Raw genomic sequence first — 23933 nt, forward strand, 5'->3', positions numbered from 1 at the left:
TCTTTTATAGAGCCCAGCAGCTGGCAAGATTGAAAGCAGCATAACTTCTTGGTGCACTGCCTCCAAAGTGTATAGAAGAACTTTTTAAAGAACAGCCAAATTTTGAAGTACTGCTTTGGAATCACAGAGCTAAGTTCTGAAACTGGGAGGCTTCCTGCTCGGCTTGAATGTTGTCTAGTTTGAGAAACATATTTCCCTGTACGTACCCGGATCAGTCCAGACTCCTGGGTTTTGCCCCCCCTCTAGCAGATGGAGACAGAAGTTTACAAACAAAACTCCGCCTTATCTAGGCTGGTGCCACCTACAGTCTGGCAGTCTTCTTCTGTCTCCTAGCAGGTGGAGAGGGTGCAAAACCTGCAGTCTGAGCTGAGGCCTAGTTTAAAAAAAAAAAAAAAAAGTGATTGGTTAGGTCTAGTTTGTTTTTGGTTTGGTAAAGTTTTCTTGACGCTGGGACCGCAGTTGTGTGCCTGCAGGTCCGAGCTTGTCTCCTCCCGGGGGAGCTTTTCCTCCGGGGAGTTGAGCGCGCTGAGGGTGGGCTGAGGGCCCTTGCCAGCGTTCCTAGTCTGGGGGTGAAACCGGGGAACTCGGTTCACTCCCCCCAGGTGGTCCCGGAGCCGGCGGCGAACGGTAAAAAAAAAAAAAAGTTTTGTTTGTTTTTTCTTGCCTGTCTCTCCTTTTCCCTTTCTCTCCCTGTTCGGCCTCGTTTGCGTGCAGAGGGGGGGAACGGGAGTGGCGCCGCGGGTGTTGGTTTTTTCTTTCTGCTCCTTCTCTGTGGAGCATGCCGCGGCGTTCAGTTTGCAGGGCCTGCGGGGCGGCCCGTCGCCTCTCCCGGGACAGCCTTTGTTCCGGCTGTGTCTCGGGCGGCGAGGGCGTTTCGGCGGGACCTGGTTCGGAGCGGCAGCGGCAGCCGGAGGCTTCGGGACGCAAGTCGGGGGCAGTAGGTCCGTTCCCGCGGAGCGCGGGAACGGGCGCCATTTTGGACGCAGCGATTTCGGCGGGAAGATCCGCCATTTTGGGCTCGGCGGGGCCTGGCTGCGCGGCGTCCCCGTCACCGGGGGGAGCGGAGGACGCTCCTCCTGCCCTGTCCCCGCAGCGGAGGGTTTCCGAGGGGGACCAGTCTCCTGCTGTGAGCAATCCGGAGGAGGATCCGGATCGCAGCTCCTCTGACTCCTTTTCCTCGGAATTTGTTTTAGTTATGCATAAGGCTTTTAAAGCGAGCAGGCAGGCCAGGAAAAGATCGCGGGGAGCGCCGGATTCGGTTCGGGGGCCGGAGCCTAAACGGAGCGCCAGGTCCCTCCCGGTCTCGGATCCCCCGGTGGGAGCACGCCCGCTCCGTTTGGGGGCTCCGCGGGGGGATGCCGAGACGGACTCCGAATCCGGGGATCCGGAGGCGCCGGATCCACAATCGCAACCGCGGGGCGTTGACGGGGAAGAGGATCAGGGAGCTAGTGAGTCGAGTGGTCTCCACGTGACGGATGGCGATGACCCCAAGGTGGTGCGTTTGTTTAGGCGCGACGAATTAGCGCCGCTGATTCCGGCAATCCTCGGAGAGTTGGCGATAGACTTGCCACGACCGGAGTCGCGCCTAGGACGCACAGACCCCATGGTGTTGGGGCTGAGGGGACCACCGACGGCTTTTCCATTGCATTTTTCGGCGTCCGATTTGCTTTTTAAGGAGTGGGATACTCCTGATTTGGGGTTGAAGGTGGCTAAGGCCATGGATAAGCTTTATCCCCTGACGGAGGACGCGCTCGAGCTCCTTAAGATTCCGAAGCTTGATTCTGCGGTGGCGGCGGTCACCAAGAGGACCACCATCCCGGTAACGGGAGGGACAGCACTCAAGGATTTGCAGGATCGTAAGCTGGAGGTGCAGCTTAAGAAAATTTTTGAAGTCTCCGCGCTTGGTGTAAGGGCAGCGATCTGTAGCGGTTTCTCCCTCCGTGCGGGGCTTAGGTGGGCCCAGCAGCTTTCTGCTAACGAAGGTTTGTCGCCGGAGGAAGCGCAGCAGGCGACTCGTCTGGAGGCAGTGATTGCCTATAGCGCGGATGCTTTTCATGATTTGCTTCGTTCTTCGGCACGGGCGATGGTCTCTGCGGTGTCGGCTCGGCGTTTGTTGTGGCTCCGCCATTGGGCGGCGGACGTTTCGTCAAAGGCTCGTTTAGGCTCACTGCCATTTAAGGGGAAGTTACTGTTTGGTAAGGAGCTAGAGGATTTGATTGAGTCTTTGGGCGAGAACAAGATCCATCGGTTGCCGGAGGACAGGCCGCGTCGGGGGACGCCGGCCACGCGGGGTAGATTCCGTGGAGGTCGTCGGCCCCGTAATGCGCGAGGATCGGTCTCCTCTTTTCGCCACAATGCGGCTAGGCAGCAGTCGTACACGCAGTCCTTTCGCGGGCGCCGGTTTGGTAGACCCGGGACCGGGTCCGGAACCCCGGCCGGGAAGCTGCCACAATGATGGGCTGCCGGCCCACGCTCCGGTGCCGGTGATCGGCGGCAGGCTGTCGCAGTTTGCCGGGGAGTGGGCCAAGATCACGTCGGATCAGTGGGTGCTGGACGTGATAAATCGCGGCTACGCTTTAGATTTTGCACGGCGGCCCCCGCCTTGTTTCATGGTGTCGCCCGGCGGGTTTTCAGAGAAGCGGCGGGCGTTACGGGGCACAATCCGGCATCTGTTAGCCCTGGGCGCGATCGTGCCCGTACCGTTCCACGAACTGCGCAGCGGCAGGTATTCAATTTACTTCCTGGTACCAAAAAAAGAGGGCACGTTTCGTCCGATTCTCGACCTCAAGGGCGTCAACAGGTGCTTGCGGATCCCCAGGTTTCGCATGGAGACGCTTCGGTCGGTCATCGCGTCCGTGAGACAAGGGGAGTTTCTCGCGTCTCTGGATCTAACGGAGGCGTATCTCCACATCGGGATCTGCGCGGATCACCAACGCTACCTTCGATTCGCGGTGTTGGGGCAGCACTTCCAGTTTCAAGCACTACCATTCGGGCTGGCGACAGCCCCGCGGACCTTTACAAAGATCATGGTGGTGGTGGCTGCTCATCTTCGCAAGGAGGGGTGCCTGGTTCATCCGTATCTGGACGATTGGTTGATTCGGGCGAAGTCCGAGCGTCTCTGTCGGTTGGCGGTTCAACGAGTGATCGAGTTGTTGCAGAGCCTCGGCTGGGTGATCAATCGAGGCAAGAGTCGGCTAGAACCGTCGCAATCCCTGGAGTTTTTGGGGGCTTTGTTCGACACGCGTCAGGGCATGGTTTATCTGATGCAGGAGCGCAGACTCAAATTGCAGTGTCAAGCCAGGCGTTTGTTGGCCAAGCCCATGCCGGTCGTCTGGGACTATCTACAGATGGTAGGGTCTATGACGTCCACGCGGGAATTGGTTCCTTGGGCGTTCGCGCATATGCGACCGTTGCAATTGGCCTTACTCTCCCGCTGGAACCCGGTGTCGGAGCAGTTTCATCTGCCGTTGCCGCTGCCACCTTCGGCCCGTTCCAGCATGGCCTGGTGGCTCTGTCACAACAACTTGACCAAGGGCATTTCGCTGGCTCTGCCCTCGTGGACGGTGGTCACCACGGATGCCAGTCTGTACGGCTGGGGCGCGGTGTGTCTCCGGAGTTCGGTGCAGGGCACATGGTCCCCGACGGAGGCGGCGTGGTCCATCAATCGGTTAGAGACCAGGGCAGTGAGGTTCGCCCTGCGGGAGTTCCTGCCGTTGGTTCGCGGACAGGCGGTCAGGATTCTGTCGGACAATGCGACAACGGTGGCGTACATCAACCGGCAGGGCGGCACCAGAAGTCTGCCGGTGGCCGCCGAGGCGCGGCAGTTGATGGCTTGGGCCGAGCGGCATCTGCAATGCATAGCGGCGTCGCATATTGCGGGCGTGGAAAACGTTCAGGCGGACTTTCTGAGTCGCCATCGGCTGGATCCAGGCGAATGGGAACTCGCGGACGTGGCGTTTCGGAGCATTTGCGCCAGGTGGGGAACACCTGTGCTAGACCTGATGGCGACGTTCAAAAATGCCAAAGCGCCGCGGTTTTTTGCCCGTCGCCGGGAGACGGGGGCGGAAGGGGTCGACGCCCTCGCGTTGCCTTGGCCGACAGGGGTGCTACTCTATGTCTTTCCCCCGTGGCCCCTCATCGGTCGGACGCTGAGGCGCATCGAACTTCACCCGTCGCCCGTGATTCTAGTCGCACCCGAGTGGCCGCGGCGGCCGTGGTTCGCGGATCTTCAGAACTTGGCGCTGGGGCCTCCCCTGCGGTTTCCGTATGTGCCGGACCTGCTACATCAGGGTCCCGTTTGTTTCGACCAGGTCGAATGCTTTTGTCTAGCGGCATGGCTTTTGAGAGGCGTAGGTTGAAGAAACGGGGTTATTCTGATGCGGTGGTCACAACGCTGTTGCGGTCGCGCAAGCCTTCCACGTCTCTGGCGTATGTGCGAGTATGGACGGTCTTTGAGACGTGGTGCCTGGCTCAGGCTATTCGGCCTACGCGGGCTTCGGTGCCGGAGGTGTTGCTTTTCCTCCAGGATGGTTTGGCGAAAGGCTTGTCTTGCAGTTCGCTCAGGGTGCAAGTGGCGGCACTTGCCTTGCTGCGCGGGCAGGTCCACGGGGTGGCATTGTCTGCACACCCGGACGTCGTTCGTTTCCTCCGGGGAGCTAAGCTATTGCGTCCTCCGTTCCGTTCTCCGTGTCCTTCGTGGAGTTTGAATCTGGTTCTGAAGGCCTTGTGTTCCGCTCCCTTCGAGCCTATTCGCGGAGCTACAGTGAAAGACTTGACGCTGAAGGTACTTTTTCTCGTGGCTGTGGCGTCGGCGAGGAGGGTGTCGGAGCTTCAAGCTTTGTCTTGTCGGGAACCTTTCTTAAGGATTACGGATTCGGGGGTGTCGCTTCGTACGGTGCCTTCCTTCTTGCCTAAGGTGGTGTCGGCCTTTCATCTCAACCAGACGGTGGAGTTGCCTGCGTTTTCTGAGGATGATAAGTCGCTTCCGAATTATCGAGATTTGCGGCGGCTAGACGTGAGGAGAGCCCTTTTACGTTATCTTGAGGTGACGAACCCTTTTCGGAGGTCAGATCATCTTTTTGTCTTGTGGGGCGGTCCTCGGCGCGGTCAGGCGGCTTCCAAGACTACCATTGCTCGCTGGTTGAAGGAGGCCATTGGTTCCGCATATCTGCTGCAGGGCAAGTCTGTTCCGGTGGGGCTTAAGGCTCATTCTACGCGTTCGCAGGCTGCCTCCTGGGCGGAGTGCAGTCAGATTTCGGCGGAAGACATTTGTAGAGCGGCGACCTGGAAGTCGTTGCATACCTTTGCTCGTCATTATCGCCTGGATGTGCGTGCGCCGGGTTCCGGCGGTTTCGGGGCAGGGGTGCTCAGAGCGGGACTCTCCGGATCCCACCCTAGTTAAGGTAGCTCTGGTACATCCCAGGAGTCTGGACTGATCCGGGTACGTACAGGGAAAAGAAAATTAGGTCTTACCTTAGTTAATTTTCGTTCCTGTAGTACCACGGATCAGTCCAGAGTCCCGCCCGTCGAGTCTACTGTTCGGTATGAGAGTCCGGTCTGACGACGGTATGGTTTCTTTCTGTCCATTCTGTCTCTGTTGTCTCTTTTCTTCGTTATCGATGGCTCTGGTTCTGGTCCCATTTGGGGGATAGTTGAGCTGTTTCTTTGGTTGGTAGGTTCCTGTATATAGTTCATTTGTGGTAATTTTGGGGCTTCATCTGCTTTGACATTAAGTAAGACTGCCAGACTGTAGGTGGCACCAGCCTAGATAAGGCGGAGTTTTGTTTGTAAACTTCTGTCTCCATCTGCTAGAGGGGGGGCAAAACCCAGGAGTCTGGACTGATCCGTGGTACTACAGGAACGAAAATTAACTAAGGTAAGACCTAATTTTCTTTTCATGGACAGCATGTTCAGATACCAAGATGTAACAAATGGCCCCCCCCCCCCCCGGGTCAGTGCAAGGGGATTAGGCACTTTTTGCCTTGCACTAACCCCCAGGTCGTGTCGCCACCCCCATTAGGGGGTCCAAACCATGTGGGGCCGCGAGTGGTGGTGCTGCAGCGGTAGAGAGGAGTAGAGATTGGTGAATCTCCACTCCTTTTTGGCACTGCCGGCCTCGAAAGTACTGGGGCCAAGGCTGGGCCCGAAAAGAATTCCCCCTGGAGAAGGCGCCCCTTGCCCTAGGCTTATAGGGACATTGACCCCGGAAGCGGGTGCGAGTAGGGAAGAAGGATCTAGCCTATTTCGGGCGGTCCTCAGGCAACTTATGAACCTTGTTTTCCCCCAAAGACTTAATAAGCTGGTCCAGGTCCTCCCCAAAGAGTAACTTACCTTTGAAAGGAGAGTACCCAGCTACACCTTGGAAGACGAATCAGCCGCCCAGTGGCGTAGCCAGAGGAGCCGTCTAGCCGAGGCCATCGCCTTCATCTGTACGCAGAACAAAACAATCGCCTTCATCTGTACGCAGAACAAAACAAATTTTTTTTTTTTTTTTTTTTTTTTTTAATGAGGCAGGTTTATTTACCTTGGTTTTATTTACCTTGGTCATTCTTTTGTTATCTCAGTGTTAATCTCTCTTTTGCCTTCTCTTCATTCCAAGTTGCATTTTATCCCTGTTTTATTGTAACTGCTACCTTATTCTTCTATCACATGTTAATGTTTTTAAGTTATTAAGTATTTATTCTGTTGTCACACCTTGTTATTTGTAAACCGGCATGATGCGACTCCCATCGCGAATGCCGGTATATAAGAAATTTAAATAAATAAAATAAATAAATAAATATAGGGAATCCGCCCCATAAGCTATAGCACCTTCTAACTGGTCAGCCTGCTCTGCCTCTGCAGGCGGGAGGTCCTGGTTGATGAGCAATTGTTGGACCCACCTAAGACTTGCCAGCTGCATGAGACTGCTGCAAATCGACGCCCTAACACCCAGGGCCAGGATTTCAAAAATGCGCTTGAGATGGGATTCAAGCTTACGAGCTTGCACATCTCTCAAGGCTGTAGCCCCAGCCACCGGGATAGTTGTATGTTTAGTGACCGCCGTCACAGAAGAGTCCACCTTAGGCAGCTTCAACAAATCTAAACACTCCTCTGGGAGGGGATAAAGTTTTTCCATGGCCCTTCCGACTTGGAGACTCGCCCTCGGGGTCCCGTAGGAGCATAAGCTTATGCATAGGGTGAAAGGGGAAAGAGGATGGTAGGGCCCTGGGTCTGAGGATGCTGGCATTGCCGCAGAAAACTCGTCCACAGGGGGACAGTCAATCCCTAACTCTTGGGAAATAAAGGGAAGGAGAGGTTCCAGTTGCTCCCTTCGAAAAAGACGGAGGTCCCGGGGATCGTTCCCCTCTAGGGGGGGAGGGACATCAACCGCATCTGGATCCTGATCCGGGTCCTGGGAAGGCTGGGGGCAGGAGGTCTGGCGGGGGGGAAGGGGGCCCTGGGACCACCCAGACCTGCTTTGCTCCCTGCCCACCCTGAGACACAGGAGAAGGAACGGAAAGCCGAGGGACCTTAGCCAGGGGAGGGGCAGGGGGGGCTGTTTCCTCCTGTAAACTAGCCAAATAGGATTTGTGCAATAGAAGCAAAAATTCAGTTGAAAAACGGGGTCTAAAACCCCCGGGGGGGGGGGTTTGGGGTGGCTCCAAAAAAATCGGGTCCTGTGGCTCAGGCTACTCAGAAAAAGAAGAGAAACCTAAAATGGCCTCTGTTCCCGCCTTTCAAGGGTCCAGGAACTGCGGGGCAGAACGCTTGAGAGGTCTGGATGAGGGCATTGGGACATCTGAGGAACCCTCCCCCCCTGGCAAACATCGAGAGCAAAGTCCCTCTCGAGAGAGACGCAGAGAGGAGTCTCCACAAGCCAGGCACAGTGGGCTGCTGGGGCTGCAGGAGTGGAGGCAGACAGTGAAGTCTGCACGCTCCTAAACTCTCTCAGAGACTGCCAAAAGTAAGTTAGAAACTTTTCTCCCGTATAGAAATCAAAAGCCCCCCCCCCCTTTTTTTTTTGTAAAGAAGGCAGGGAAAAGCTCCCAGCAGGCAGTCTTAATGAAATTCAAACTCCATGAGGGGAGAAAATTATGGAGGGAGGAGAGAGCTGCTGAACAGGGGGAGTGACTGGCACCACCGATATCTACCCCTGCAGCTGAGGAACACAGGAATAGGGAGCCTAGGCTATATAAAACAAGGGGCAAAGCCTCCCTAGGCCCCCACAAGAGCAGGGAGACAGGAACTGTCTCCTGTAGAACAGAACACTAAGTTCAAACACAGTAGAAAGTTCCTCTCTTTTTTTTTTTTTTTTTTAAACAATGAAGAGGAAAATACTTGCTTGTTCCAATCAACGTGAGAAGAAAAGGTATAAAGAATCCCCAAAGGGACAGATAATAAGGAAACCAGGGAACCACAGGGTGAGCTGTTCCACCTGCTGGAGACAGACAAATACTGAAGGGCTACAGGGTAGGCTCTGTCCTCATATAGGATATCCTTTCAGTTTTAGCCTGTCTCCACCTGCTGGAAAGGAGGCTCAACCCATAGTCTGGACTGATCCGGGTACATACAGGGAACCAGCGGAGTAAAGAATGTGGTGTATTCTTTTGGAGGTCCAACCTAACTCCACTCTTTTCTTAGTAATGGAAGGAGGGAAGTCAATTTTCAAAAGTATTTTTCCCATGGGTAACACCTGTCTACCCATAGAAAACCTTTTGAAAATTGACCCCACAATGCTCACCGGGGTTCCCAAGGCCAGCGGAACCACTAGGCGAACTAGGCCTGGGCCTATGGTGTCGACCATTAGGGAGAGTGAGCCATGTGGGGCCATGAGCAGCAGCGCCAAAAAGGAGTGGAGATTCAGCAATCTCTACTCCTCTCTACCGCTGCAGCACCACCACTCACGGCCCCACATGGTTTGGACCCCCTAATGGGGGTGGCGGCACGACCTGGGGGTTAGTGCAAGGCAAAAAGTGCCTAATCCCCTTGCACCGACCCTGGGGGGGGGGGGGTCCCATTTGTTACATCTTGGTATCTGAACATGCTGTCCATGAAATATGTTTCTCAAACTAGACAACATTCAAACCGAGCAGGAAGCCTCCCAGTTTCAGAACTTAGCTCTGTGATTCCAAAGCAGTACTTCAAAATTTGGCTGTTCTTTAAAAAGTTCTTCTATACACTTTGGAGGCAGTGCACCAAGAAGTTATGCTGCTTTCAATCTTGCCAGCTGCTGGGCTCTATAAAAGAGCCTTTTCATTTAGATCTGATCTTTGATAGGGCACTGCATATGGCAGAAGTACAGAACTGTAGAGGAAAACTACAATTCTTTCTTCCTACTAGGTGTGTGTTCTGCATGCATGCAACTGTATAAAAGACAAGAGTCCCTAATCTAAACAGAAGTGCTACCTCTTGGAAGGATTTTCATAAACAAGACAAAATGCAGTGGTTGGGGCCAGATGTGATTTTCCTTGCTCTTGCTTTTCGAGATGCCGCTTCCCACCGTCCGGTGTCCAAGCCCGCCTCGCAATGAGAATCCGCTGGCCCATCCCTCCGTTCCCAAGTTGGGAACGGAGGGATGGGCCAGCGGATTCCCTGTTTGTGGAGGAATGGGCCTGTTTGTGTCCCTGTTTGTGGAGGAATGGGCCAAGATCACGTCGGACCAGTGGGTCCTCGAAACCATCGCCAAAGGCTATGCTTTAGAGTTTGCTCGCAACATCCCGGACTTGTACATGGTCTCTCCGTGCGGCCACTGGAAGCGGGCCGCGGTCACCCAGACTTCAGAGGCTGGGGGCCATCTGCCCGGTTCTGGGGGCAGAGCGCGGCACCGGCCAATACTCCATTTACTTCGTGGTCCCGAAGAAGGACGACTCCTTCCGACCCATCCTGGATCTCAAGAGGGTCAACCGGACCCTCAAAGTGCCTCATTTCCGGATGGAAACCCTCTGGGCAGTGATTGCGGCAGTACACCCCAGAGAATTCTTGGCCTCCCTCGATCTGACGGAGGCCTAATTGCATATTCCGATCCATCCCGAGCATCAGAGATTCCTTCGGTTCCACATCCTGGGACCACACTTTCAATTCAGAGCTCCGTCCAGGCGCTGGCGACTCAAGAAGTTGGCTTGGACATTCTCTTTGCCTGCGATGTGGGAGGCCGCGAGGCAGTCCAGGTGCCGCTCCGCCCACGCAAAAGGCAACTTGCTTCGAGGGCCACCAGGCGACTCCTGGTGCCCCCTTGTCGATTGATGTATGCCACAGTGGTGGAATTGTCCGAGAGCACCTGGACCGCCCGGCGGCGGAGAAGAGGAAGAAAAGCCTTGAGAGCTAGACGAACCGCCCGGGTCTCCAGGCGGTTGATGTGCCAGCGAGACTGGGCTGGGAACCAGTGCCCCTGCGTGACCTGAGACAGGCAAACCGCTCCGCAACCGGACAGGCTGGCATCCGTAGTGACTACCATCCACTGCGGGGTCCAAAGGGACATTCCATGGAGAAAGTGCTTGAACGAAAGCCACCATTGTAATTCGCTGTTGGTAGATGCTGAGAGAGAGAGAGAGCCGCATCTGAAACTGCTCTGATACCGGCTTCCAACGAGCCAACAAGGCTCTCTGTAACGGACGTATATGTGCAAATGCCCAGGGGACCAGGTCGATCATGGACGCCATGGTCCCCAGGACCTGTAGATAATCCCACACCATGGGAAGAGGAATGGAGAAGAAGCCCTGGAGCTGATCCATCAGCTTGAAAGCTCTGGAGTCCGGTAGAAAGACCTTGCCGACGCGGGTATCGAAGCGAGCCCCCAGGAACTCCAAGACCTGAGACGGCTGTAGGTTGCTCTTGAAGAAGTTGACTATCCAACCGAGGGACGAGAGGAGCGCGAGTACACGGTGGGTCGCCAACTTGGCTCGGATTAACCAATTGTCCAAGTATGGATGGACCAGGACACCGTCCTTCCGAAGGGCTGCCACCACCACAACCATCACCTTGGTAAATGTGCAGGGGTCCATTCCTTGCGTTCTCAGGTGTCCTCCTGGGCGGAGAGCCAGTCGGTCTCTCCGCAGGAGATATGCAGGGCGGCTACTTGGAAGTCCCTGCATACTTTTGCTCGACATTACCGCCTTGATGTTCAAGCGCCAGTCTTTGGTTCCTTTGGGCGGCAGGTGCTTCGAGCTGGACTGTCTAGGTCCCACCCTGTCTAGGGAAGCTTTGGTACATCCCATGATCTGGACTGATCCAGGTACGTACAGGGAAAGGAAAATTAGGTCTTACCTGATAATTTTCATTCCTGTAGTACCACGGATCAGTCCAGACACCCTTCCCGTTCCTTGTCTTCCTGTCCGCTCGAAGATCCTTATTCTGTACCTACCATGCTATCCTACATTGTTCTATGTGTTGCTTTATATGAGGCACCGGAAGCATCCATGTGATGATTGTGGGCATTTATGCAAGAGTGTCCATGCACAGAGTTCATTCACTGTTTTATCTCATTCAAATACTCTTCTCTCGTTGTGAGTTCTGCTGTTACTTGCTTGTTCCATGTTGTTTTTTCTTCTTCTGCTTTGACAATAGTTATACTGAAGGGCTACAGGGTAGGCTCTGTCCTCATATAGGATATCCTTTCAGTTTTAGTCTGTCTCCACCTGCTGGAAAGGAGGCTCAACCCATGGTCTGGACTGATCCGTGGTACTACAGGAACGAAAATTATCAGGTAAGACCTAATTTTCCTACCTTGAGGAGTTTCCTTTTTGAACATCTGTTTGCAGACCTGTAGGTAGGCAGTACCCACGGGCTTGCAAGCTATGTGAGAGGGCCAAAAATAGCCCTCCCCGTTTTAAACTAGTAGCCATCTACCTGACTCTATGTATACGCCACCATCCTAATCTGAAATATAGGCTGTCAAGATGAAACTAATTGCTTTTTTCTTATTTTGAATCAATAAATTTTACTTGGAATGTACATAGAAAATATTAGGTACAACTAATTTTTCTGATATGGTTAAATGTCAAAGAATCTAAACTGGTGATTTTTATTGTTGAAGGTGAACCGTCTTGTAACTGTGACAGCCTCAGGTCGAGTAGTGAAGAAACGGTTTGACCAGCTTGATGATGACCCAGAACAAGAGGTAATTTTAATAATAGTATAGTGCATGTGTAAATATATATGTTCCCTGTACGTACCAGGATCAGTCCAGACGGTGGGTTATGTCCCCCGTCCAGCAGATGGAGTCAGAACAAAACTCTGAGGGTGCTGCCCTATAAGCCAGTGTACCCTAAGTATCCTCTCAGTATTCTTCTGACTCCAGCAGATAGGAGTTGGGGAGCCTTTAGCTCCCCTGGGGTTTTAAGAAATTTGCTTCCTTCCCTGTTTCTATTCTCTCTTATTATTATGTGGTGAATCAAGCTGTTTAAAAAAAAAAAAAAAAAGGACAGCTCAGGCACTGCTCCCTTCAGAACTTGCATCCAGCTCTGGGGGTTTGCCTAACTTTCTAGCTCTCTTTCCCTCGTGTGACTGGGGGTAAGTCTTTTGTGTACTTTGTTCTTTAGCTTTCTTCTTTTAGGTCCATGGACTGGCTGTTTCTCTGGGGGGTGATTACTGACGGTGTCAGCCTCTCTCCCCCCTGCCGCGATTCGGCCCGCGGTCCCGGGACGCGCATTCCCCGGGATCGTCGACTAGGTTGAGCACCTTGCTCCATAGTAGGGCCGGGGCACAGCAGATGCGCATTCCTGCTGCCCGTGGCTTTGGGTTCCCTCGTGGCCTCCCTTCTTCTGCCTTCATTTGCGGCCATTATGCCGCGACCCCAACGTTGTGCTGCTTGCGGGGAGCCGGAGTCCCAGCTCTCCCGCGAAGGGGTGTGCTCGAGGTGCCTCCCTGCCGCTGAGACTGCCCTCCTCGCGCGACTCTGCACACCTTCATTTTTCTGAGTCGGGCCCGATCCCGTCTATGGCGGGAACGGCGACCATTTTGGGGGCAGCGTGTTCAGCACCAGAGGGAGAGGATATAGAGGATTCCCTCAGCGACCAACCCCCGATTCTTGTCCCGGTTCAGCCCCTGGCCCCCGGCCCCCGGATTGTAGCCTCGGGACCCTCCTGCTCTGCCTTCTCCGGGACCCTCCCATTTTACCAAGGAATTTGTGCTTTTGATGCAAGCCTGGGCCATGTTCCGGACCCAGCTTCAGCACCCCTGCCGCCTAAGATTCCTAGGGTGGGGGATACCGGGGCAGGGACCCCTGGTGTTTCAGCAGGGGCCCCCCGGGTAGGCCTGGCGCTCCCCCTGGGGGGGGGGTGGAGTCCCACCAGCTCCTGATCCCGTTCTCCCTGATCCACTGCCAGGTCAGGACGATCCACTCCTTGCTGCTCAGCTAGAAGGTGACGACCCTAGGGTTTTGCACATCTTCAAACGGGAAGAACTCGATGCCCTCATCCCTCACATAATTCAGGAACTAGACCTCGATGCACCACAAGAGGTGCCAGTACCCTCCACGTCCGGGAAGAAGAGTGATCTGGTCCTAGCCGGGCTCCGTCCCTTGGCGAGAGCTTTTCCGAACCATCCCACATTTATGCAATTAATTTCCAGGGAATGGGGCACACCTGAATCCTCTCTGAAAGTGAGCAGGGCGATGGACAAGCTGTACCCCCTCCCGGTGGAGTTGCTGGACATTCTCAAGGTCCCTACGGTGGACTCGGCAGTCTCGGCGATCACGAAGCATACGACTATCCCGGTAACTGGGGGTACAGCACTGCAGGACCTGCAGGACCGAAAGCTGGAGGTCTACCTTAAGAGGGTGTTCGAGGTCTCCGCCCTAGGGATCCGAGCGGCTCTCTGCAGTTCCCTTGCACAGCGGGCGGGCCTTCGCTGGGTTCAACAGCTTCTGACTTCGCAGGCCCTACCACCTGAGGAAGCCTCCCAGGCGGATCGCTTGGAAGCGGTTGTCGCCTACGGTGTGGATGCCCTTTATGACCTGCTAAGAGTGCTGGCTAGATCAATGATATCGGTGGTATCAGCAAGACAGCTACTGTGGCTCCGAACTTGGTCAGCGGACTCTTCATCCAAGGCGCGGTTGGGATCCCTGCAGTTTAAAGGCAAGTTCCTGTTCGGGGAGGACCTAGACCAGATCATCAAGCTTCTAGGGGAAAACACGGTACATCGCCTCCCCGAGGACAGACCTAGATCTTTGGGCTCCCGGTCTTTTTACCCTTCCAGAAGTCGTTTTCGGACACAGTGCACATCCTGTGCCACTAGACAGACAACACCCGGAACCCCTCCACCAGGTCACAGTCGTGGACCCGGTCCTTTCATGGCCGCAGACCAACCAGGGATGGGGTGGCCCAAGGGGCTTCCAACAAGTCCGCCCAATGATGCCAGAGCATCCCGCTCCTTGGTCCCCAGGATAGGGGGTCGTATTGCCCTCTTCTACGAGGAGTGGGCTCACATCATCTCGGATCAGTGGATCTTGGACATCTTAAGGCGAGGCTACGCATTGGAATTTGTAAGACCGCCAAGAGATAGGTTCGTTTTCTCCCCCTGCGGCTCCCCAAACAAGCAGCTAGCGGTTTGCCAGACCCTTGACAGACTTCTAGCTCTGGGGGCCATTATACCGGTCCCACCAGAGGAGGTGGGCTCCGGTCACTATTCAATCTATTTTGTGGTCCCCAAGAAAGATGGCTCGTTTTGTCCGATCCTAGATCTCAAGGTAGTCAACAAGTCCCTCAGGGTCCTTCACTTCTGCATGGAGACGCTACGGTCCGTAATAGCGGCAGTTCACAAGGGGGAATTCCTTGCATCGCTGGACCTGACGGAAGCCTACTTACACATTCCCATCCTCCCGGAGCACCAGAGGTTCCTACGATTCAAGATCCTGGGTCAACATTTTCAATTCCAAGCGCTTCTGTTCGGCCTTGCGACCGCCCCCAGGACATTTTCCAAGGTAATGGTGGCAGTGGCGGCCACCTTACGTCGAGAAGGCATTCTGGTTCATCCATATCTGGACGATTGGCTCATACGTGCCAAGTTTCTCGCTCAGGGTCATGCAGCGGTAGCTCGCGTGGTGCACCTCCTTCAATTCCTGGGTTGGGTGATCAACTTCTCCAAGAGCACCCTGCTCCCATCGCAGAGCCTGGATTTCCTGGGGGCAAGTTTCGACACGGTCAAGGGCAAGGTCTTCCTGCATCCGGATCGGGCACAATCAATTCAAGAGCAGGTACATCACTTCTCCGCACTAACAGCTCCCACGGCCTGGGATTACCTGCAGCTCCTCGGCTCAATGGCTTCCACCATCGATCTTGTACCCTGGGCCTTCACTCACCTGCGTCCCTTACACAGGGCGCTTCTTTCCCGCTGGAAACCGCTGTCCCGAGATTATCAGCTGGTCCTGCCTCTCCCTCAGTACGCTAGGGACAGCTTCCATTGGTGGATGGACCCGCTCTCGCTGGCACAGGGGAGACCCCTTGAGACCCCGGACTGGGTGGTGGTCACCACAGACGCCAGTATGACCAGCTGGGGAGCAGTCTGCCAGTCGAGGTCAGCTCAAGGATTATGGACGAAGGACCAGACCGCGTGGCCCATCAACCGCCTGGAAACCAGGGCAGTAAGTCTAGCCCTAGAGCGATTCCTCCCTCTAGTCCAACATCGAGCGGTCCGGATATTGTCCGACAACGCGACCACAGTGGCGTACATCAACCAGCAAGGGGGCACAAGAAGTAAACACGTATCCCTAGAGACGGATCTTCTAATGGCCTGGGCGGAGAGGCATCTGTCTCATCTCGCAGCCTCCCATATCGCGGAAGTAGACAATATCCAGGCAGACTTTCTGAGCTGACAACATCTGGACCCAGGAGAGTGGGAACTCTCCGAGGAAGCGATGCGGCTCCTTATTTGTCGCTGGGGCACTCCCCACCTGGATCTCATGGCCACAACTCGCAACGCCAAGGTGCTGCGATTCTTCAGTCGCAGAAGGGAGCATGGCGCAGAAGGAGTGGACGCGCTGGTACTCCCTTGGCCTCCTCACCTCCTGCTCTACGTGTTCCCACCTTGGCCTCTGGTGGGCAAGGTACTTCGAAGAATAGAGAGACACCAAGGCCCGGTCATTCTCGTGGCTCCGAAGTGGCCGCGCCGGCAGTGGTACGCGGACCTGTTCAACCTGGCGGTGGACGGGCCGTTACGCCTGGGCCATCTACCGCGACTCCTGCACCAAGGCCCTGTATTTTTCGACCAAGCAGAACGCTTCTGTCTTGCGGCATGGCTTTTGAAAGGCGGCGCCTCCAACGCCGGGGCTACCCGGACTCGGTAATCGCGACCCTTCTTAAAGCGAGAAAATCATCCACCTCCGTCACTTATGTGCGTGTCTGGCACGTCTTCGAGTCTTGGTGCATCGCGCATTCTACACACCCACGGGCGGCTTCAGTGTCTCAGGTACTCCAGTTCCTGCAGGAAGGCTTGGACAAAGGTTTAGCCTATAATTCCTTACGGGTTCAGGTGGCGGCCCTGGGATTCCTGGTCTGCTCACCGGAATACAGATCCTTGGCTTCTCATCCGGACATAGTCCGTTTCCTGCATGGGGTCAAGCACTTGAAGCCTCCGATCCAGTCTCCTTGCCCTTCCTGGAGTCTCAATCTGGTCCTCTGCTCCCTAGTGGGATCTCCCTTTGAGCCGCTGGGTTCTTCCACTCTCAAGGATCTTACTCTCAAGACCGTGTTCCTCGTGGCCATCTGCTCCTCACGCCGAGTCTCTGAGCTGCAAGCGTTGTCTTGCAGAGAACCTTACCTCCGTTTCACTGTCTCTGGGGTGTCTATACGCACGGTCCCTTCCTTCCTACCAAAGGTGGTGTCAGCCTTCCACTTGAATCAGACGATAGAGTTGCCCTCCTTCTCCACAGAGGACTCGCGGGATCTTTGAAAACTTGATGTAAAGCGCGCACTGCTTCGCTACCTGGAAGTCACCAATGATTTCCATCTCTCCGATCATCTCTTCGTCCTCTGGTTGAGACCACGGAAGGGACATAAGGCCACGAAGACAACAGTTGCTCGCTGGCTCAAGGAAGCCATCGTGTCATCCTTCTCCATAGCAGGACCAAACTTATGGAACTCCTTACCTCAATACCTAAGCTCAATGAATGACATCAAATCCTTCAAAAAAGAACTAAAAACATGGTTTTTCAGCCAAATGTTCAGAGATGGCGTGGGTTAAACGACTTAATTCCACCACCAACAACTTACATGTCAGCTGAACACACTAAATTTACATTTTGCCCCCGTCCCCCCGCACCTCTCCGTTCCTCTGCTTTCCACCTCCACTCTCCTCGCATAACGTGAACCTCGAATGATCCTCCTATCCTCCCTCCTCCTTCTCCCCCCACTCAACTCATATCTCACTGTTTTATAGTTTGCGTTTAGAAATTTATTATTAGTATTAGGCTGTTTATAAATCATAGTTAACCAATATTCGTCCCTCATTCAATTGATCAATATATGTTCTACTATGTTCCATTAACAGTTCGATGTAATTTTTTTGTTTTTTTTGTTCTACTATGTTCCATTACCAGTTCGATGTAACAATGCGTTATACTGTAAACCAGGGTGAAGGCTAACTGCTAAACCTCGGTATATAAAAAGCTCCTAAATAAAATAAATATAGGAGCGGGTAAGGAGCCACTGTTGGGGGTCAAGGCTCACTCTCTCCGTTCGCAAGCTGCGTCCTGGGCAGAATGTCAATCTGTCTCCATCCAGGAGATCTGCAGAGCAGCGACCTGGAAGTCTCTGCATACTTTCACGCGGCACTACCGACTACAGCTCCAATCGCCGTACTCCGGCTACCTTGGGGACAGTGTAGTCCGAGCAGGGCTCTTAGGGGCCCACCCTCTTTAGGGACACTTTGGTACAGCCCACCGTCTGGACTGACCCTGGTACGTACAGGGAAAAGAAAATTACTTCTTACCTGCTCGTTTTCGTTCCTGTAGTATCATGGATCAGTCCAGACGCCCTCCCTCAGGAAAATTGGGGATTTGGGGGTGCCCTGCTCAAACTAAGTTTCTCTGTCACTACTTATTCTATCACCTGTTCTATCTCTATATTCAGAGGCTTTGCTCCACAGTTCCTTTGCAAGTTGGTTTTCATGTTGGTTTGCTATCAGTTACAGTTGAAAGCAGTTGTGTTTCAACCCTTCTTTCGGGGTTTTTAGAGCTTGATTCATCATTATCTCGTTTATCGGGACATAGGCTTTGATATTTTATATACTGAGAGGATACTGAGGGTGCACTGGCTTATAGGGCAGCACCCTCAGAGTTTTGTTCTGACTCCATCTGCTGGACGGGGGACATAACCCACCGTCTGGACTGATCCATGGTACTACAGGAACGAAAATTAGCAGGTAAGAAGTAATTTTCTCATCAGAATTTTGTGGGTAAGAGGTGTATATGTACAGGGATTTTTCTAGGATTTGCTAGGGATGAAAAGCACTTGCCATGTACTTCTGCCTTAGGGGATGGGGGGAAGAGATATGGCATTACATGTTGAGTGTATTTTTGCCCCTGGTGCATGCACCATCTCTCATCCCATCCTGGTGCAGCCCTTTGTGTCCTGAGAAAATGGAAAGCAATAGAGGGAATTCACTTTTAGATTCAGCACTTCTCGCTTTGTCCTCCTCATGTGCCCTTCTTGTCTTTCCTACAACCCATGCTCTGTACCTACGCCCACTCTTCTGGCCCCTGCATATGTCACTCCTTTCTTCTTCCTTTGATCAGCCTACTGCTCGCACATGCTGATCTTTCTTCCTTCATAGTTAGGGTGCCTCCTGTTGATAATGCAAGTATCTTTTTTTTTTTCCCCCCAAGACACACTGTTTCCTGGCACCTGGCCTTAACATCACCTAGTCCTTTGTGCTTTCGCTTACCATAAGAGAAAATCCTTGAGCTCAAATGAGGAATTATGCAATTATGCACACTGTTATATGGGTGCATAATTGCCTGGGGTGTATTACTACTACTGTGGCTTGAAATTTAACTGTGGTTGGTGTGATTTTATTTTTCTTCCAGAAGAGGAATTGGTGGGACTCAGTGTTATCCATTTCTTCCTCGTTCTGACCATCTGCATTAGAGCTCTAGCACTTGTTTATGCTTGCAGATTCTTTTTGTACTTTCTCATTTTTTCACTCTGTGGCAGCATAAGACCACAGCTGCCTCTTTCTGCTGTCCTGTGACATGGCTGAAGCATTCTGAGTACCATGGAGTAGTACAGATGCTTAGATATAACCTTTGTCCCCAGCAACAGTCATCTTGATCAGATACAGACAAATATGAAGTATGACAGTGCAGTCAAGCATTTAGGAGTGTGAGTGTGTTTGCGCTCCATCTTTGAAAATATTATTGAAGCTGAAATTTAATAATACTCTGATCGAATGTCTGTATATAAAAAATAAATAAATAAATACTGCCTACCTTCCTCAAATTATCAGCTTGTCTATTTAATGACTCTGTTTCTTGCCTTTGGTTATGTTCCTAGTTATGGTATCTTTTTTGCTTTTTTTTGTAAAGCTGTTTTCATTCTTTTATTTTCCTGAAATGTACAGAACAGAGTGTGCTGATTTGCAATAATACTGTCTGCTTCTACAAATAATCCCATTTACCTTTAACTGGAAGGAAGTAGCATTTTATTCCATCCAGTTTTATTCTGTTTACCGAAGTGTGGATTTTGCTTTTTGTTTCAGGGTAGCATGAAGTTTTGAAAGTATATATGGGCCCCTTGGAGACAGGTCATTGTTAGACCAGTGATATTCACTTTTAGTCTTCAAGGGCTACAAATGGGTTGAGTTTTCAAGCTATTCCTAATGAATATGCATGGATAGATTTGCATTGTATGCAAATATCTTTCTTGCATATTCATTAAGGGTATCTTGAAAATCTGAATCATTTGTGACCCTTAAGAACTGGAAGCAAGAACACCCTCTAACTGAATTGTAGTCTTGAGTTGAATATAGGGCACTTGCAGGGTATCAAACCGTAGGCACTATTTCTGTTGGTGCTTTAGCACCACCAGAATCAGACAATTTTTTGATCTTCCAATTGCCAGGGATTTGGGAGACTGAAGAGATAGCATGGTAAGCACAACTGATTTTGGGGATGCTCAAGCACTCATGGAGTTGGTGCCTGTGTGTCAAATTATGGCACACCAAGATGACTGTTGTGTGTGTAAAATCTCAGCTCAATGGGGACCCTAAATTGTCATTTGGTGGACCTCAAAACATGCCTTGGTCACTTTTTCTCTTTTTGTTTTCAAATGTAAGACATTTAAAGTTGTGGATTATGAAGATGAGCTGGATTTGCTCGCAGTTGTGGCAGTGACTCAGACAGACACAGATGGAAGAGCTCATGTGGACTTCTACAGCAATGACAATGGGAAATTACTGAAGAGCATTAGACTGATGGAATCTTGGGATGTGGTGAGTAATCCTTCTGGGAAATAATGAAATCTAACCCTGTCTGTGCATTTCTGAGAATCTTACTACAGATATTGAAAGTGAATTACCATGCAGAGCAAAACTAGAGCTGATTTGCACTTAAGGGCCTGCTTTCAAGACCTTTTCTCCATCCTGTGTCTTTAGCACAAACCAAGGCCCACTTACTGGATATAGCCCACTCCTTTTACTCTTGATTTGTGACAGACATCTGAGAAAACGCTATTTCTGTTGCACAGAGCTTCTCTATAAATGCTAATGCTCTGAAATGCTAAAAAAAGAAGGCTTAATAGGAAGATTAACAAGATTGCATTTGTTATTGAAGAATCAGGAACATTTATTTTTTATTTATAATATTTCTATACCATTTTTCTGTAGATAGTCATAATATATTCATTAGTAATGTGAGAAGATGACTTACCATTATTCTGCATATTTATTATTATGTGCTATTTTTTTATTACAGACTTACAGCCATGAAGTTTACTTTGACAGAGACACAGTGATTCACATAGAACAAAAACCCAACAGGGTTTTCTGTTGTTATGTTTACAAAATGATCTGCAATGCTGGAGAGAGAGAATAAAATCAAAAAAGGGATTTATATTAGAGACTGGAAACAGCAAATGTCTCCCAATAGAAGGTGCTTGTTTATTTTTAGTTAAAAAGATGCACGTTCATTTAAACTTGAATTTGTGTGTACAGTTGTAATATGTTCATGTTTTAATTGTTACTGTGTACAGAGATATTAAATGTTATGTTATGTTAAAAAATCAAGTGTTATTTTAATGATTGGGAGTATTTGTATTTTTGTTTTATTTGTATAGCATATCTGATGAAACTTGTAGGATTATGTTAGAGCAAGAGTTCCCAGGAAAAAAAGCAAACCTGAAGAATATGTGCAGGAGTGGAGGGTGGAGATAAGAACCTCTAGAGGGAATGTGACAGAAAGAAATGACATTAAAGTTTGTACACTACTGTATCAGTGCATCATATTATTCTTTCTAGCCATTCTTCCATATACTCAGAGGGGCACGCAGTCTAAATATCTGATTCAGCAGCCAATATATGAACTATCTGGACAAAATCTTTTTGAACTTAATTTAGACATGTTATTGGGGACATTGTATTTTTGCTTATCCGAACTGTTTTCACTAGAAAAGCTTGAATTGACAAACCCGATTTGGGATTTTCCAACAAATGTGTAGGAAAAAGGTTAGAAGAATTTATGGCAGGATCCTTTGCTAATCTGACAAGAACTAAGCAATTTTATTTTGCAAAGAACTATATAATGTAGAACTTAGAATGTTAATTGCAGGCAAAATAAAGCAATTGTAATGGAAGTTTTGTATCATCCCCCTTCTAGGGAGAAGGAATTTCACAAGCAGTACTGGCTGAATTCCTCAAAATACCAATTTGTCCCATTTTTTTTTTGTTGCTTTTGCCTGTAGGTATTATTCCAAAGCTGTCTTTCTTTTTTCTTTTAATATATTGTTACTTGTATTTCCATACTGGTTTTGGAACAAAAGATTGCTTGTTTTAAATTCCTTGTTTTTAAAGCAGATAGTTTGAGTCTTCTCTCTAGTAATTCATACAGTACCTATCAGTATGTGATTACTATTTGAAGTTTTGATGAATCTTGGCACTCTGGTGATCCTTAGTTTGGTTCATAAAGGTAGGTGTGGCTAAGTAGCAAGACCTTTCAATAATTGTAATCGTCTCATTAGTAATGAAATAAAAATTAGGATCTTAATGATTTGGTTTATTTTAACTATGAATTGAATTGTCTAAAACAAAATGCTAGCACTGCTTCTTTTAAGATATAATGTTATCTCTGTAATATATATTATAGACTTTAAGGTGTTTATTGATAGGGAATTTTGTCATGAAACAAAGCAGATTGTACTTCCCACTCAAGCATTTTGCGCCAAGGTGCGAGACAGGGTGAATAGAAATCAGAGTTTTCCTACATTAGCATACTGGGAACTTTTGAGTTTTGGTCATCCTGAAATTGGTGTGGATTAGTGGGGAGTGTGTGGGTGGAGGGGGGGAGATGCATTTATGAACTTTCTCTCTTCCACACATAGTGCCCTTTAACTGCTCTCTCTGCCTCTCTTTCTGCATGACCCCCATTATACTTTCTCCTATGCCTGATCCCCAAAATTCTACTTATTCTGTTTCTCCCCTCCCCCCTCCACCTGTGAATCTGCCGTCCAGCATGGGCCAGTTTTAGATGCTGCCACTGCTGCTTCCTCTGGTCCCTGTGGGCCCATTGCTCTGCTACCTTCCAGCCCATGCAGGCCGGTTCAGGTACTTGCATCTAGCTTGTCACAAGAGGGGGCCAGTATCAGCATCCATAAATTTCCTGAGACGTCTCTGGAGACTTGGCCATTTAAACAAAATATGAATCCCAAAATAACAGTCTATGTCGTAGTGCCACACATTATTTTGGGATTCATATTTATGTGTGTGTGTGTGCTGTTTACTCCACATTTTCGGTGTGCATTTAAACAAAATGCCAGAGTATCTCGGTGAAACCTGGAGAATTCCCAGCTATGCCCATTAGGACTTGAGACTTCTCCTTCTCCCGGCTTGAGTTCAGCTGAGTGTTGATGTCCTGCTGCAGAGAACTTCTCGCTTAGTTTTGCTTTGGTCTCCATGCTGATCAGATGCTGGCTACATCACCATTTCTCACGGTTCTGACAGAAAAAGCTGCCTTTTACAAAGCCTGATATAAATAGACAGACATGGGGGAAGTTGTAGCACACAGAAAGCTGGCATAATCCTGATTATGAAATCATATATATATGTTTTTATTTGTGTATTGAAAATAGCCTATAACTGCTGCAATCTATTCATGAAGGACAGGGTAAGGATGAAAGAGAGAAGTGGCACTATATATATATATATATATATATATATATATTAAAGCAGCAGACTTGCAGTGGTTACAAGGTAAGGAGGAAGCATTGGGGGTTAATCTTTAAAGAGGGAGTGGAACACCTTAATTTAATGGAGGATATTCACAAAATTGCTATAAAAGATGAGGTGCTATTGCTAGGTGATCAGCAACTGTAATGAAAGCTGTTCTGGAACCCACGTGGGAGAGGACAATACTAAACCTGGTACTTACAAACGGGGAGAGTGTTTCTGATGTCATAGTGGATGATGATGTGGGAATCCAATGTTCACCAGACAGTGTGGCTCAGTATTCGAACAGACAGGCAGTGAAGGTTCATTCAAAGATAACAAGTAGATTTTAAAAGCATTGCTCGCACAAAAATGGCCCCATACATGCGTATGCGGGCCATGCGCAAGAAAGAAGCCGGGAAGTATGCACGTACATACCTGTGTGCGAGTCTGGAGGATTTGAGCCAGAGGGATCCTGAACACCGGTGGTGGGGGGGTGGGGGGGGTGGGGCAGTGGAGAGAGAGCAAGTCTCTGTTAGAGAGACAATCTGACACACTCTATATTTCCCACTGTAAGAGGAGCAGTGTTACACTGGTCTGCCTAG

The 23933-nt window shown here is 50.6% G+C and overlaps 1 protein-coding gene and 1 long non-coding RNA gene across 5 annotated transcripts in view; one reads left to right on the plus strand and one right to left on the minus strand.

Moving 5' to 3' along the window:
• The window catches only part of DCAF17 (DDB1 and CUL4 associated factor 17), a 155914-nt gene extending 134514 nt beyond the window's left edge, over positions 1-21400 (plus strand). For all 4 annotated transcript variants that reach the window (XM_029605757.1, XM_029605759.1, XM_029605760.1 and 1 more), the window contains 3 exons: positions 12014-12097; positions 20248-20403; positions 20885-21400. In XM_029605757.1, the coding sequence (XP_029461617.1) occupies positions 12014-12097; positions 20248-20403; positions 20885-21004 (360 nt within the window). In that variant the 3' untranslated portion in view covers positions 21005-21400. The remainder of the gene's footprint in view (positions 1-12013; positions 12098-20247; positions 20404-20884) is intronic.
• The window catches only part of LOC115093664, a 30227-nt gene continuing 27171 nt past the window's right edge, over positions 20878-23933 (minus strand). The window contains exon 3 of the long non-coding RNA XR_003857374.1: positions 20878-23117. This is a non-coding gene — a long non-coding RNA (uncharacterized LOC115093664). The remainder of the gene's footprint in view (positions 23118-23933) is intronic.

This window comes from Rhinatrema bivittatum, chromosome 6 (genome assembly GCF_901001135.1).
Source record: "Rhinatrema bivittatum chromosome 6, aRhiBiv1.1, whole genome shotgun sequence".
In the NCBI taxonomy this organism is placed as follows: Eukaryota; Metazoa; Chordata; class Amphibia; order Gymnophiona; family Rhinatrematidae; genus Rhinatrema; species Rhinatrema bivittatum.